A 12,445-nucleotide genomic window follows, 5' to 3' on the forward strand; every position below is an offset into this window, starting at 1 on the left:
CGAAACTGGTTTTCCCCAGTACAATACGTCAAATAGTAGAAGCGTTCGATTAAGGGAGTATATGCACGGGAAAGGATATACCCCTGCTACGGGTTTACAAACCCCCCCACTACCCTCCCAACCCCCAACCCACCCCTCCGCCTTATAAAATAGTAAATTTCACACCAAGTCTCACCTTGCGTTTAGAGCTACTTATATAGTAATAATCTATGGTGTTAGTAAGCCTCAGACAGCACAATTTAGTGTACCATTTTATTTGTTTTCTGAATGGAAGCCTCCCCCCCCCCCCCCTCATCACGTCGGTTTCAACTAACCAAGGACCGTACCCTCTTCAAAATCATTGATTCCTCTCCCTTTGTTCACGCCGCTACTACCTAAATCAGGCAAGGTAAATGAAGAATTTGAACCACCCCACCCATTCCCATCCTCCATCTTTGAAATCCTGTGCACGCCTGCAGTGATTCAGAATGTCATCGATATGTCCTTGATCGAAGACTTCGATTGAAGGAATCTAGTTTAGGTTGAAGCTCGCTCGGCTTTCCATGCCTTCCAGCCAGCTGGGACAAATTTCCTAATAATCTCCATAAACTCTCCTCCCTTATCATGCTTCAAACCACTCGTATTGACAGTACAAACAGTTCCTTACATTTATCTGATAGAAATATGATATTCATACTGTTCGCACTGACAATACGAGTATATGGTTGGCCACAGTGGACAAAATTCGGGAATTTATGCCCACATAATCGATTAAATACTGGCATCAATTCGATTTTTTGCAGATATAAATTCCATTTAATGCAGACATTAATTCTGAGCCAATCAGGAGGCAGTGGTTTATGTCCACATAAAATTGATTTAAAGTCGGCATAAATTTGAATTCATACAGACATGTAATCAAATAAATGCTGATATGAAATCGACTTTTATGCTGGAATATATTCGATTTAATTCTGGCATATTTTCGATTTAATGTCAGAATAATATTCGATTTATTGTCAGCATATATTCGATTTAGTGCTGACATATATTCAGTTCAATGCTGTCTTCTTGTTTCAACCAGGGTTTTCTCAAATGCATTAAATCACCTTTAACCCTCCAGATTTGTAGTTGATTTCATCCTCTCCAGCACCCAAGCATGAATGAACAAGGAATGGTGATGACTCAAGAAAATGCCAAAACAAGTTAGTATAAAGCTCACTTTAGGAGTGTTACTTTGTGTGTCATGTCACTTTAGGAGCTAGTGACACTTTAGGAGTGTTAGCTCAGTGGTTAACGCCGGTGCCTTTCAATCATAAGGTCCCGAGTTCGAGTCACTCCAAGATTAATGTATGTCGTCCAGTTACAGAGTTGTTGACAATTGACAATTCATAATCATGAACGTTAAATATGAAACTAATTTAGATACTGAATTCGATCAGCATGCGGCTTTGATAAGCCAATGATGGCTTCTTCGCGACTTCAAGTCCTGTTTGCAGGAGGATCTAAAATATATACATATATAGGCTACATACATACATACTTTAGGACTAATTTTCGACGGGTTAACCTAGCTTTCAGGCGGGCGTTCACTACTATAATTGTGGTATACGGTACCCACAATACACTGTTGAAACTTTGAAAGTTCTCAAATATCCAATTGCATGGTACTATGACAATGTTGTGAAAATCTTAGTATTATGGTCCAATTCGAATGAAGAAACATGGTTTACCCAAAATAAGGAATTATTTATTTAATTAAGTTCATCAGTATTGGCCCCAAACTTTTCGCAAGTTAAAAATTGCTGAAAATTTATATATATTTACAAAAGGATACCGTCCTTTTCTGAGAGAATCTGATTTGCTTTTCCAGAAATTAAAGAGTGATCATTTAGATAAATTATTACATGCTACAAGTGTCGAACTTATGTAAATAAGGATGGTAATGAAAATGTAATTGAAGTTGGTGTCTGGGTGACCATTATTCGACCTTCTAGCATATTTTGGGTCAATATTAATATTTAATAATCGATTAGTATCCAATTTCCCGTTGGTGATACGCATTTGCATAATCAATGAGCGTCGTATATAGTATACAGGGAATATATCCTTCGGCGTACCATTTATTTGATTTTGATGTTCTTGTAATGAAATAATCCGATCAGGGTTTTCTTCAAGTCGCAATGTTTGTGTGCCAAATTTAAACTTCGACCTTTCCAGCTTACTGCACTAAAAGCTCAGTATTGAAAAATGACACCGTTCTAAGCAATTTTTTATATTAACATTCATTATTTTTATTGAGTTATCTGTCGTTAAACATTTTGAGCTGAATAAAATTCGCCAGATTTGTTAACGAGTCCGTAGTTTCTACAAAATTCAATCAAAATTTGCAAACCCCGCTTAACAGATTATGCTCCAATCATATCTCTCTGTTTTGTTTACGACCTTTAGGCCTATCTTACTTTCACTTTCGTGGATAGCCTGTGTTAGGTCCTTTGAATAGTATTTTTTGTTTCGTTCTTATCGATGTAGCTTGCGAAATTGTGTCATTTCCTTCCATTGCAATGAAAAAAAATCAGGTATTTTCAGACGTTTCCTCCGTGGAATTGGGTAAAAAAAGTGGACGATACGAGTATATGTAGGTTACATTTGTGTAATGAACATGCTGGTACGGGAGGTCGCAGTGATTTTACGGTAAATGGTTCGCACCACAAGGGCAACAGAATATAAATATCTCATTTCAAGTGCGACTGCTTTTCTCCATTAAACCCACCTGGTCAGGGCACATTTTAAATAAGAAACATTGAATCTGCTTCGGAAGTTTGTTTTTCGAAATTCATCAGCAAACACGTATTGAGACTGTAATGTGATATTAACTACTAAATCTATTCTTTTCTTACGGGAAATCACCATAATTTGGTTCTTGAATGTTTCAAAATGAGGGTGATCAGTAATATTATTTGTCCTTATCTGCGTTATCTGTTTACCTTTTACGGTTCCTCGACTCCAAATGTATACGATCGGCGTGTAACCGCTCACAAGCATGCCGAATACGCTAGATAAACTTGTTATGCTGACAATCTGGATTGTTAAGTTTCGAGGTTACAATTGTGCAGTTTCGTCGAACAAACAAGAAAAGTATGGTTTAAAATACATGATGAAAAATGTCAAATGGCTTGAACTTAAAAACGTCGCCGACACAAATGTCAAATGATATATCCTTCAAGCCAGTATTAACACCGAAAACCTAGACAAACTACAATACTGAGCAACTATATTGGCGCTACTGTTGATTCCATACCGGCGGTATAACACAACTCATACCAACCTTTATCAAATTTCGCCAAATAAGATAGGGCGGATATGAGAGCGCCCTCTGTTGACTTACTTCAAGTTTGGTTAGCCCCCATCACCTTTAATATACCAATTAGTTCTTAAAACAAGTTTATGAAGCAAAAACGTCAAAATAATTCAGCCACTTCTTCGACTAAAAAAATTACATGATGAAAAATGAGTAAAATGGGTAAATGCATCGCCTCCGGCCTTTTTAACACGTTACGATAGACGAAGGCTTCGGGTTTTGTTATTTATAGGAATTAACTACAACTCCCATCATACGGATTACAGACTTCGGGAAAGATACAGTTACATTCTCCCTGACAGCCGAGACCGTAGTAACCAGTAGGACATGCTGTTGGTATGAAAACAATATAAAAAATCGTTAACATGTTAGCCAAATAAAAAATATCAAATCGTTCAACGTTAGCAACATTAAATCTGCGGTACAAAGAGTGTATCAAAACGACTCGTGAACTAGTATCATTATTAATTCACGATGACAGCAATTGCTTTGGCTCAGTTCGTCTAAGTGATTTTACAGAGCGCTACTAACTGCATGCATCACCTTTACATAATTATAAGATGCATGTTATGTCCAGCACTGTCGTTTTCATTGTTGATTACGACAAAGAATTTAATCTCCGTGGCACTTGCTTGGACAAGTTTCTATTGCATAGCTTTTGGTGGTGTGGGGCGGGTTGTGCGTGTGAGGGGGAGGGGAGGTGTTAAGCCAACGACTACAAACAGGGCCAATTCTTATCCTTGCGTCCACTCAATTCTCGCACCATGTTGTTTTCATTTAATTGTGTGCGTTTTACGTATACGTTTTGCATGTGTGTGTGTTTTGTTTCCGTATACCCGGTTCTGTAACTTGATGTAACTTATTTTGTAGCATTTCTTTTCGTGAGCAGCAAGTGGGCGGGGTTGTGGGCGGGTGGGGGGGGGGGGCTGAGGAATATATGTTCATTACGACACTTACCCGAGCAATTGGGTTGTTCGTATCCAGGGTAACACTGACAACCGAACGGATCTTCCATACAAAATAGGACATATTGACAATCGGAGCACTCATCTCCAAACTCCTCCTGACAGCTGAATTCACATTTACCTCGCAAGCCGAAGGTACCGATTTCACAATCTGAACAGGATAAAGAAAAAAACCAAAAAATGGTCATAATTATAATTATAATCATAATCATAATCATAATCATAATCATAATCATCATCATCATCATCATCATCATCATCATCATCATCATCATCATCATCATCATCATCATCATCATCATCATCATCATCATCATCATCATCATCATCATCATCATCATCATCATCATCATCATCATCATCATCATCATCATCATCATCATCATCATCATCATCATCATCAGAATCAGAATCAGAATCAGAATCAGAATCAGAATCAGAATCAGAATCATCAGAATCAGAATCAGAATCAAAATAATATCATAATCAAATTATTATTATTATTATTATTATTATTATTATTATTATAATCAGAATAATAATCAGAATAATATTATTAATATTATGATCAAAATAATAATAGGAATAATGATCAGAATAATAATCAGAATAATAGTAATAATCAGAATAGTCAGAAAAAAAATAATCAGAATAATATTCAGAATAATATTCAGAATAATAATAATTAGAATTATAATCAGAATAATAATAATTAGAATACTAATAACTAGAATAATAATTATCAGAATCAGCATTTTAACTCAACTTTGGAATCTTTTCAATTTAGAAAGTCCTGTCAGATGTGAAAACATTAGATTGCTCTTGGATTTCAAACCCACTTTACTATGACCTGGCCCTGGGTATATCGAACCCGGAACCTCCCGATTGCTAAGCCTCATTGCTTCAAATGCCACCGCCATTATCCACTCGGCCACAGCACCGGGACATTGTATCCACAATGCAAATTTCTACCCCTATAAGTCTCCTTAGAGAAGGATATTCCGGTGACAGGCAGCGTGATTCTTACATCATCCTACAATATTAGCTGTCAACCTAAAGGTAAAATAGCATGTCCCTAACTAATAACCTAGATGTGGTTAATATTTGAATGTAAAATTCTATTTATCCCATACTCCAGGATCTTCCGAGGCTGTACTCCACACTGCAAAATACCAGATGAGGATGAGTTTTTGACCTTATACCATAGTACAATATCAGCTGACAACCTCAAGGTAAAATATTATGTCCCTAACTTATAATCTAGATTTGGTTAATATTTCAATGTAAACTTCTATCATTATCCCATACTCCAGGATGTTCTGTTCTCCACACTGCAAAATGCCATATGAGGATGAGTTTTTGACCAATCAGAGGTGCAGAAAGTGTCCAGTACTTTTTTGAATAAAAAAATTAATGTCATCCACCGAAATATCCTTTTAAAGAAAGAGCTTGTCATTTATCATGAAAAATATGCATATTCAGGTATAAGTGCCGAACCAGGATGTGTGTGTATAGGATATATACCTAATTTACAGCCTAAATGCGGTACGCCCCAGAATGCACGACTATTTCACGTCCATAATTTCATTTGCTTTTGGGGTCAGATCCCACAACCCCCCCCCCCCCACCCTCCTCCGCCCAGCCTTTTTTTCTTTAAATCCCGGATCAGTTGAAAGAATATGAGCCAAAACATAATAATAATTAAACTAACCGGTTTCACATTCTGCTCCGACTCTTCCAGGGGGGCAAATACAGTAACTGCCGCTGTAACTACACACACCACCGTTAGCCACACACGAACCACCGCAACCTAACGGAGAAGATGAAAGGGAAAACAAATATTGCAGGGAAAAATAGGATTGAATTTATACTTCAAATAAAATGTGTTTTCATAAAAAGTAGTTTCCACTTTCAAGCAGCTTAACTATATATCAGTATAAATGACGCTATTAACTGACCAGTTTTTATGTCACTGGTACTTGTCAGTACACTTTTAATAGGTCGACATAAGTGAGGGCGGCACTACAATAGACTCAAACAGTAAGCCTGCCCATGTAGGTTTTCAACCTGACCTGTATGTTATGTAGTTATTTCGTTAGTCCGTACGTACACTAACACAGTTGTATGTCCACGTACTCGCCATCAAGGATCTGTGCTCTAACTTAGGGGTATTTTGAAAATCTAGTAGAAGTACTAGTTCAAGGTACTAAGTACTGGTACTCGACTACATACTACTCGACTACATACTATTGTACTCATGACTATCAATCTGGTTTCAAAAAGCCAATATATATGCCCAATTGGCATATTAAAGACCAACTATGGAGACTTTTCGATGAACATAAAATCCCACCATTTTGCATGTATGTAATCCTTAACTCACTCCAATTACATTGCTGTAATTAACTTTACCAATTTCGGACGTTAAATACGTGAAAAATGGGAAGAAAAGTCAGCTTTTTATGAAACCTGTTTCAGACATTCCTGAAACATTCCGAAGACATCAGGTGACCATGTGACGTCACTGTATACCTCACTCACAACAATACTTTTAGTGTGTAAAGTTGTATACTTGAGCTGCCAAAAACATCAACGATATTACTCCTTTTCCCCCGAAATGCCACAATTCTGTGTTGTTGGAGGTTGCAGTTATACCTCATCCAACAAAAGCATCAGCTTTTTTAGATTTCCGAGTAAAAGAACCGACGTAAAACGCCGCAGACTTTGGATCAATTTTTGAGATCCACGCGGAAAGATTTTTCAGCACCCGGAGTATCTCATGCCCATGAGTCCACATGCATGACCCTGCCTCTGTGTAAGCTGCAAATGTCTCATTCTGCGAAAGTTATATTCTGTCGATAGCTGTGTCGGACCATGGCCGGACATAGCTAATGTGAAATTGACAGTAAACAAGCTCTGGACGTCCTTACATGTAACATTATATCACGCAATTGACAGTATAATATTTACCCTAAGAGATGACCGTGTATATACCGTGCCTTTAGGGTAGCATTGTTAGTACATGCATGGAGCTATAGCTCCGTGGTACATGTATGGCTCACAGCATGTGTAAATAGTCATGCTATAGGATTTCATCGCATTTATCTATTTCCTTTGTTGTATTCCAGTATCGTGAGTTCGTGATACATTGTGTTATATTGTCCGTTATGTTTATTCCGGCATCTGCATGGTCCAAGGAGTTGAATAAAAACGGTTCTATGTAGCGATCGGACGTTTTATTTCGTTAGTGACTGTCTTGTGATTGTGGGATGTAACTGGTCAAGGCCTGTTTCAACTAGACCTAACTCTATGGAATTACACAGAGTCACGGTAGTATTTCGCCCAGGATTGAACGAGAAACGTGGATTTGGATATTTACTGCTAAATTTTGTTTATTGAAAGGATACTTTTTCTGTGTTTGTACTTTTGGATATTAAAACGAGTAAGTACTATGTTCAGCTGAAGCTTAGTCATGTATATGCTACCCTGGTCGATTCGGGTCAGCGTCTTCTCGTAGTTGTTCGATTATGTTTAGTGTCTTTTTGGTAATTCGTTGACAGTAACGTAAGCCATTTTCCCGTCACATATCACGCATGAGGCATCTTTTAGGTCTATTCTTCTGTTCAGTTTACGGTATCTTGCGATCAAATTGTATTACGGAATCGCCAAGCTGCTTGCATGTTCTACAGTATATTGTACCGTACGGACCTATTGACGCTCCGCTATATAAAAAGATGCTTCCATTTGAGTGGAAATTTTGCTAATGAAATAACCAATTTAACTAAAATTTCTGCTTATAATTGTCTTAAAACTAGTTGTAAACCTTCATGTGTTCTTGTTTTAAGCTAACAGCTTTTCAAACGCTCGAAATTGGAAGTCAAAAACAGTACAATTGATCGTTATCTGTGTACAAACAGTGCCTATATCAGCGTTTGATTTTCGCGGTATATAAACAATGACGTCACACGGTGACCAGAGGCTCCTTTGGGTCAATCTCTGTTTTCAGACATTCCAGAGGTTCATGTCACGTGACTACCCAAAATGTCCATTTTCGTGGTCGTTTTTTGATGGGTTATAGTAGGTTTTCGAAGATTATTTTTTACACATGTTGATTATGGGTATGTAAACTCCTAAATTAATGGAAAATCAAAAAAAAAATTTGCCACCATAGTTGGTCTTTAAGAGGAATCATGTCAAACATGGTACAACAATGACCATAGATTTGATCATGTAGTTTGGACGACGTCAAAAACTCTGATTTAAATGCACATGCACTATGGTCTACTATAAAATGGCAACACTCACTGTCCGATCGTACAATCACACGAATAATCCTCCTCCAATCTCTTTTGATCCTTCCTTGAAGGTAGACTTCATAGATACCTTCGTTGACGGGCTTGATGCGGTCAAAGGTTATAGCCACTTTACCATTGTAATTGCGTAAGAATTTGCCATTTTTGCGCCAGCGTACACGACGCGTGTTACAATAACGTGCCACTGAGAGTTGTATTGTAACTTCGGTATCAACGTTTGCCGATACGGTGATGTATTCGGCACTGAGAGCTGAAAAGGTATAGATAAGAGAGTGGAGTTAAATTAAAAGATTGTAACAGTAACAAATGATTGAAATTCTATTATTGGACGGAACTTCAACAAATCAAGCCAAATACCGATGTCCAAACCTGAAGCAGAAGATGCACGAGCAATGAGTATAGTTTTGTGATATGTCATGCATGATTGCTTTTACCAGTGGCGTACGAAAGAGGGCCATGCCACATGCTCCCCTAAAATAAAAGTCACACAGTACCACTATCCTCGAAATTTGCCAACCTCAACCCTCCCCACCGCCCACCAGTTTCGCAAACTTCTAGAAATTAATCCCCTTCTCCTGTCACAGTTAATAGCCTTAAATGTATGGCAATTAATTTGAGAATCACCCCCTTGGCCCACCAGGACCCCTGGACCCTCGCCGAGATCGCTATGCGCTCCGCGCTGGCAATTGCAACTCCGGCCCCAGTTCGCACTACCCGCATTCTGTGCAACCCAGCACAAAACTGTTGCTCTTATTCCGTACCCGGACCCCAGCCCCCCCCCCCCCACGAACACACACACACATGGTCATTTATCTCTCTTCTCATAATGCCACAATAATAATGCCACAATTCGGGACCGCAGCTGGTATTATTACTATCAACGGGTAGAGATCTACGAAATGACTATTATAATGATGAAATTATAAAAGGATTACATTATGTACTGACCATCGCTTCTTTCTTGGACAATGACTGGGAAGGAATCAACCTCTTCTCCAGCTTCGCCAAGGCCTGGCCTAGTAGTTTGGACTCTGTATAATCCATACCTATTACCATGGTAATCATTGAAGTTAGTTGGACCTTTGAAGAGATATGCCGAAGAGCGCATGCCATTAGCTCTAAATGGGAAAGATCCAAGTGGCATTGATTGGTCATTGCCCTTGAGATCAGCTGCACAGATACTTGTCAGAGAATTAACAGATAACGCGTAAATCGCTGATGACGTATATCGATTTCCACCCTGACACTTGACTGCACCGATTAGGTCAACTATATGAAAAGAAAATATATGAATATTTATATATATAAAAGTAAATAAATATATATATATATATATATATATGTATATATATATATATATATATATAAAAGTAAATAAATATATATATACATATATATATACATCTGTTTACATATATATATATATATATATATATTTATATATATATATATATATTTATATATATATATATATATATATATATATATATATATTTATATCTGTATAAATAAACATATATACTATATATATATATATATATATATATATATTTATATTTTATATTATATTATAGTTATTCATACATTTATTATTTATTGTTTATGGTTTGGTCTGGACATGGCATATCTCTTTATATGAATTATATAAATTTGTGGAAATTGATTTCTTAAACTTACGAGGACAATCAAGACTAGTCGGTGGCAGACTGTCTGATGCGGAACACAATTCTATCGTAAAGAGTTCTTCATCAGAGCAAAAGCAGGCATATTCCTGATTATCCACTTCGGTTCGTTGTACGCAAAGTCCATTACAACAACTTTGAAAGTCGTCGTTGGCATCGCATGGACATGTCGTCGCTGCCGGGCCTATTGCAATAAGAACATGTTTACAAATTAATTGTGAAGAAACAATCGTTTTAATTATTTGATGTTATTTTCATTCAGCGGTTGAATGATTGTTACATATAGAAAATTAAAGTCAGGATTATTTTTATGATCGTCCCGAGATGATATATAACTATAACTCTGCTGTTAAAGATGCTTTCAGAAAAGTTCACTAAATGTTAGAATTTTTTGGTAAAAAGTTATCAGGATGAAATTTTCATCTACAGGTGCATACCATTTCGAACACTGACTCAAAGTTCTTTCCAGCCACTGGAATATTTATACCGAAGTAACGTATAAACGGGGAACATTAACATAAATAGCGGTATCTGAAGGAAAGAGCAGTCTTTGTGAATACAATTTCGCTACATATGTGACGCATTGCCAATAGCCGTATATACCAAATTATCGAACCCCTTTACGTAACTTAGAAACCATCGGGCAGGGAAGACTTATATGTTTTATAATACAATGTCTTGAATACTTTTTTAAACAAACTTCTGGTCTATGATCATATTGCGTGAATTGAATTGGCTGGGTGGTGGCACCTTGTGGGGGGGGGGGGTCTGACATTCCTTTCCCGACTGGGAAATTTGTCAGTTTTACACTTTTTGTAATGTACATCCATGCATACTACTTCCTTTTGACAAAGTTTGGTCCATGGGCTAGATGGGGTGAAATCAACCCGCATTTTGGGGGTGGGTGGGGGTGACCTTGTGGGGGGTCTGACATTCCCTTCCCGACTGGGAAATTTGTCAGTTTTACACTTTTTGTAATGTACATCCATGCTACTTCCTTTTGACAAAGTTTGGTCCATGGGCTAGATGGGGAGAAATCAACCCGCATTTTGGGGGTGGGTGGGGGTGACCTTTTTGGGGGGTCTGACAACACCTTCCCGACTGGGAATTTTGTCGGATTTACACTTTTTTTAATGTACATCCATACTAATTCCTTTAGACAAAGTTTGGTCCATGGGCTAGATGGGGTGAAATCAACCCGCCTTTTGGGGGTGGGTGGGGGTAAACTTTGTGGGGGTCTGACAACACCTTCCTGACCAACTATTTTGTCAGTTTTTCCATTTTTGTAACATACTGCCATGCTACTTCCTTTTGCCAAAGTTTGGTCCATGGGCTAGATGGGTTGAAATCAACCCGACTGGGGGTGGCTTAATGGGAGTCTGACAACCCCTTCCCGACCAGGAATTTTGTCAGTTTTGCCTTTTTGTGTAATGTACAGCCATACTACTTCCTTCTGACAAAGTTTGGTCTATGGGCTAGATGGGGTGATATTAACCCGTGGGGTCTTTTTCAGGGGGTCTGGGGTCCAAACCCGACCACTGGGGTTGGGCTGACAATGCTTTTGTGAATGACCTAGATGGTCTACGTAACTTTAAGGGGTCAAACCTTCTGGGCTAAATGGGGTGAAATCATATGGGACAGGCTCCCAGACTACTACTTGCACTTAAACTTCTCTCCGCGCTCAGTTAGGCAGCCTTGGGCTTCACTTCTCTGTTACGATACTTACACCCAAGGGCGCAATCTTGTTCATCCAGACACAAGGCTATATCTTGATATTCACGGTCAAAAATGGTGCCAGTAATGGGACTTGAAACACCCGAGGCAGTAGTATAGGTCAATGCATATCCTGGCCCACTACCGCCAGACCATGCTGTCAGCACATTTGGGGCTAATGTCGTTTCCGCTGCAGCCAGACTAACGTCATTGGCCGTTTCACCAGTCCTCGTCTCCCATGGTGTAAGAGAGCCAAAGTCAACCGGAAACGTGCTAGGATCGACGCTGCCAAAGTCCCATACATACATCGAACCCGCAGCCGCCAACGCCAATTGCTCTATACCTATAATGGCAGATAAACAAAGGTATCCGTTGAAGAAGAAGATAGATAGACATAGATATAGAAATAGACATATAGAGACATAGACATAT

General features: G+C 38.3%; 1 protein-coding gene across 2 annotated transcripts in view; it reads right to left on the reverse strand.

Moving 5' to 3' along the window:
* Nucleotides 1–2,618: 2,618 nt before the first annotated feature.
* Nucleotides 2,619–12,445, reverse strand: part of LOC139977561 (uncharacterized) — a 17,072-nt gene continuing 7,245 nt past the window's right edge. For both annotated transcript variants that reach the window (XM_071986962.1, XM_071986961.1), the window contains exons 6-12: nt 12,027–12,356; nt 10,296–10,484; nt 9,567–9,887; nt 8,611–8,868; nt 6,017–6,115; nt 4,298–4,456; nt 2,619–3,670 (exon numbers count right to left, since the gene is read on the reverse strand). In XM_071986962.1, coding sequence (XP_071843063.1) covers nt 3,576–3,670; nt 4,298–4,456; nt 6,017–6,115; nt 8,611–8,868; nt 9,567–9,887; nt 10,296–10,484; nt 12,027–12,356 — 1,451 coding nt within the window. In that variant the 3' untranslated portion in view covers nt 2,619–3,575. The remainder of the gene's footprint in view (nt 3,671–4,297; nt 4,457–6,016; nt 6,116–8,610; nt 8,869–9,566; nt 9,888–10,295; nt 10,485–12,026; nt 12,357–12,445) is intronic.

Source organism: Apostichopus japonicus, chromosome 12 (genome assembly GCF_037975245.1).
Source record: "Apostichopus japonicus isolate 1M-3 chromosome 12, ASM3797524v1, whole genome shotgun sequence".
NCBI classification, from domain to species: domain Eukaryota; kingdom Metazoa; phylum Echinodermata; class Holothuroidea; order Aspidochirotida; family Stichopodidae; genus Apostichopus; species Apostichopus japonicus.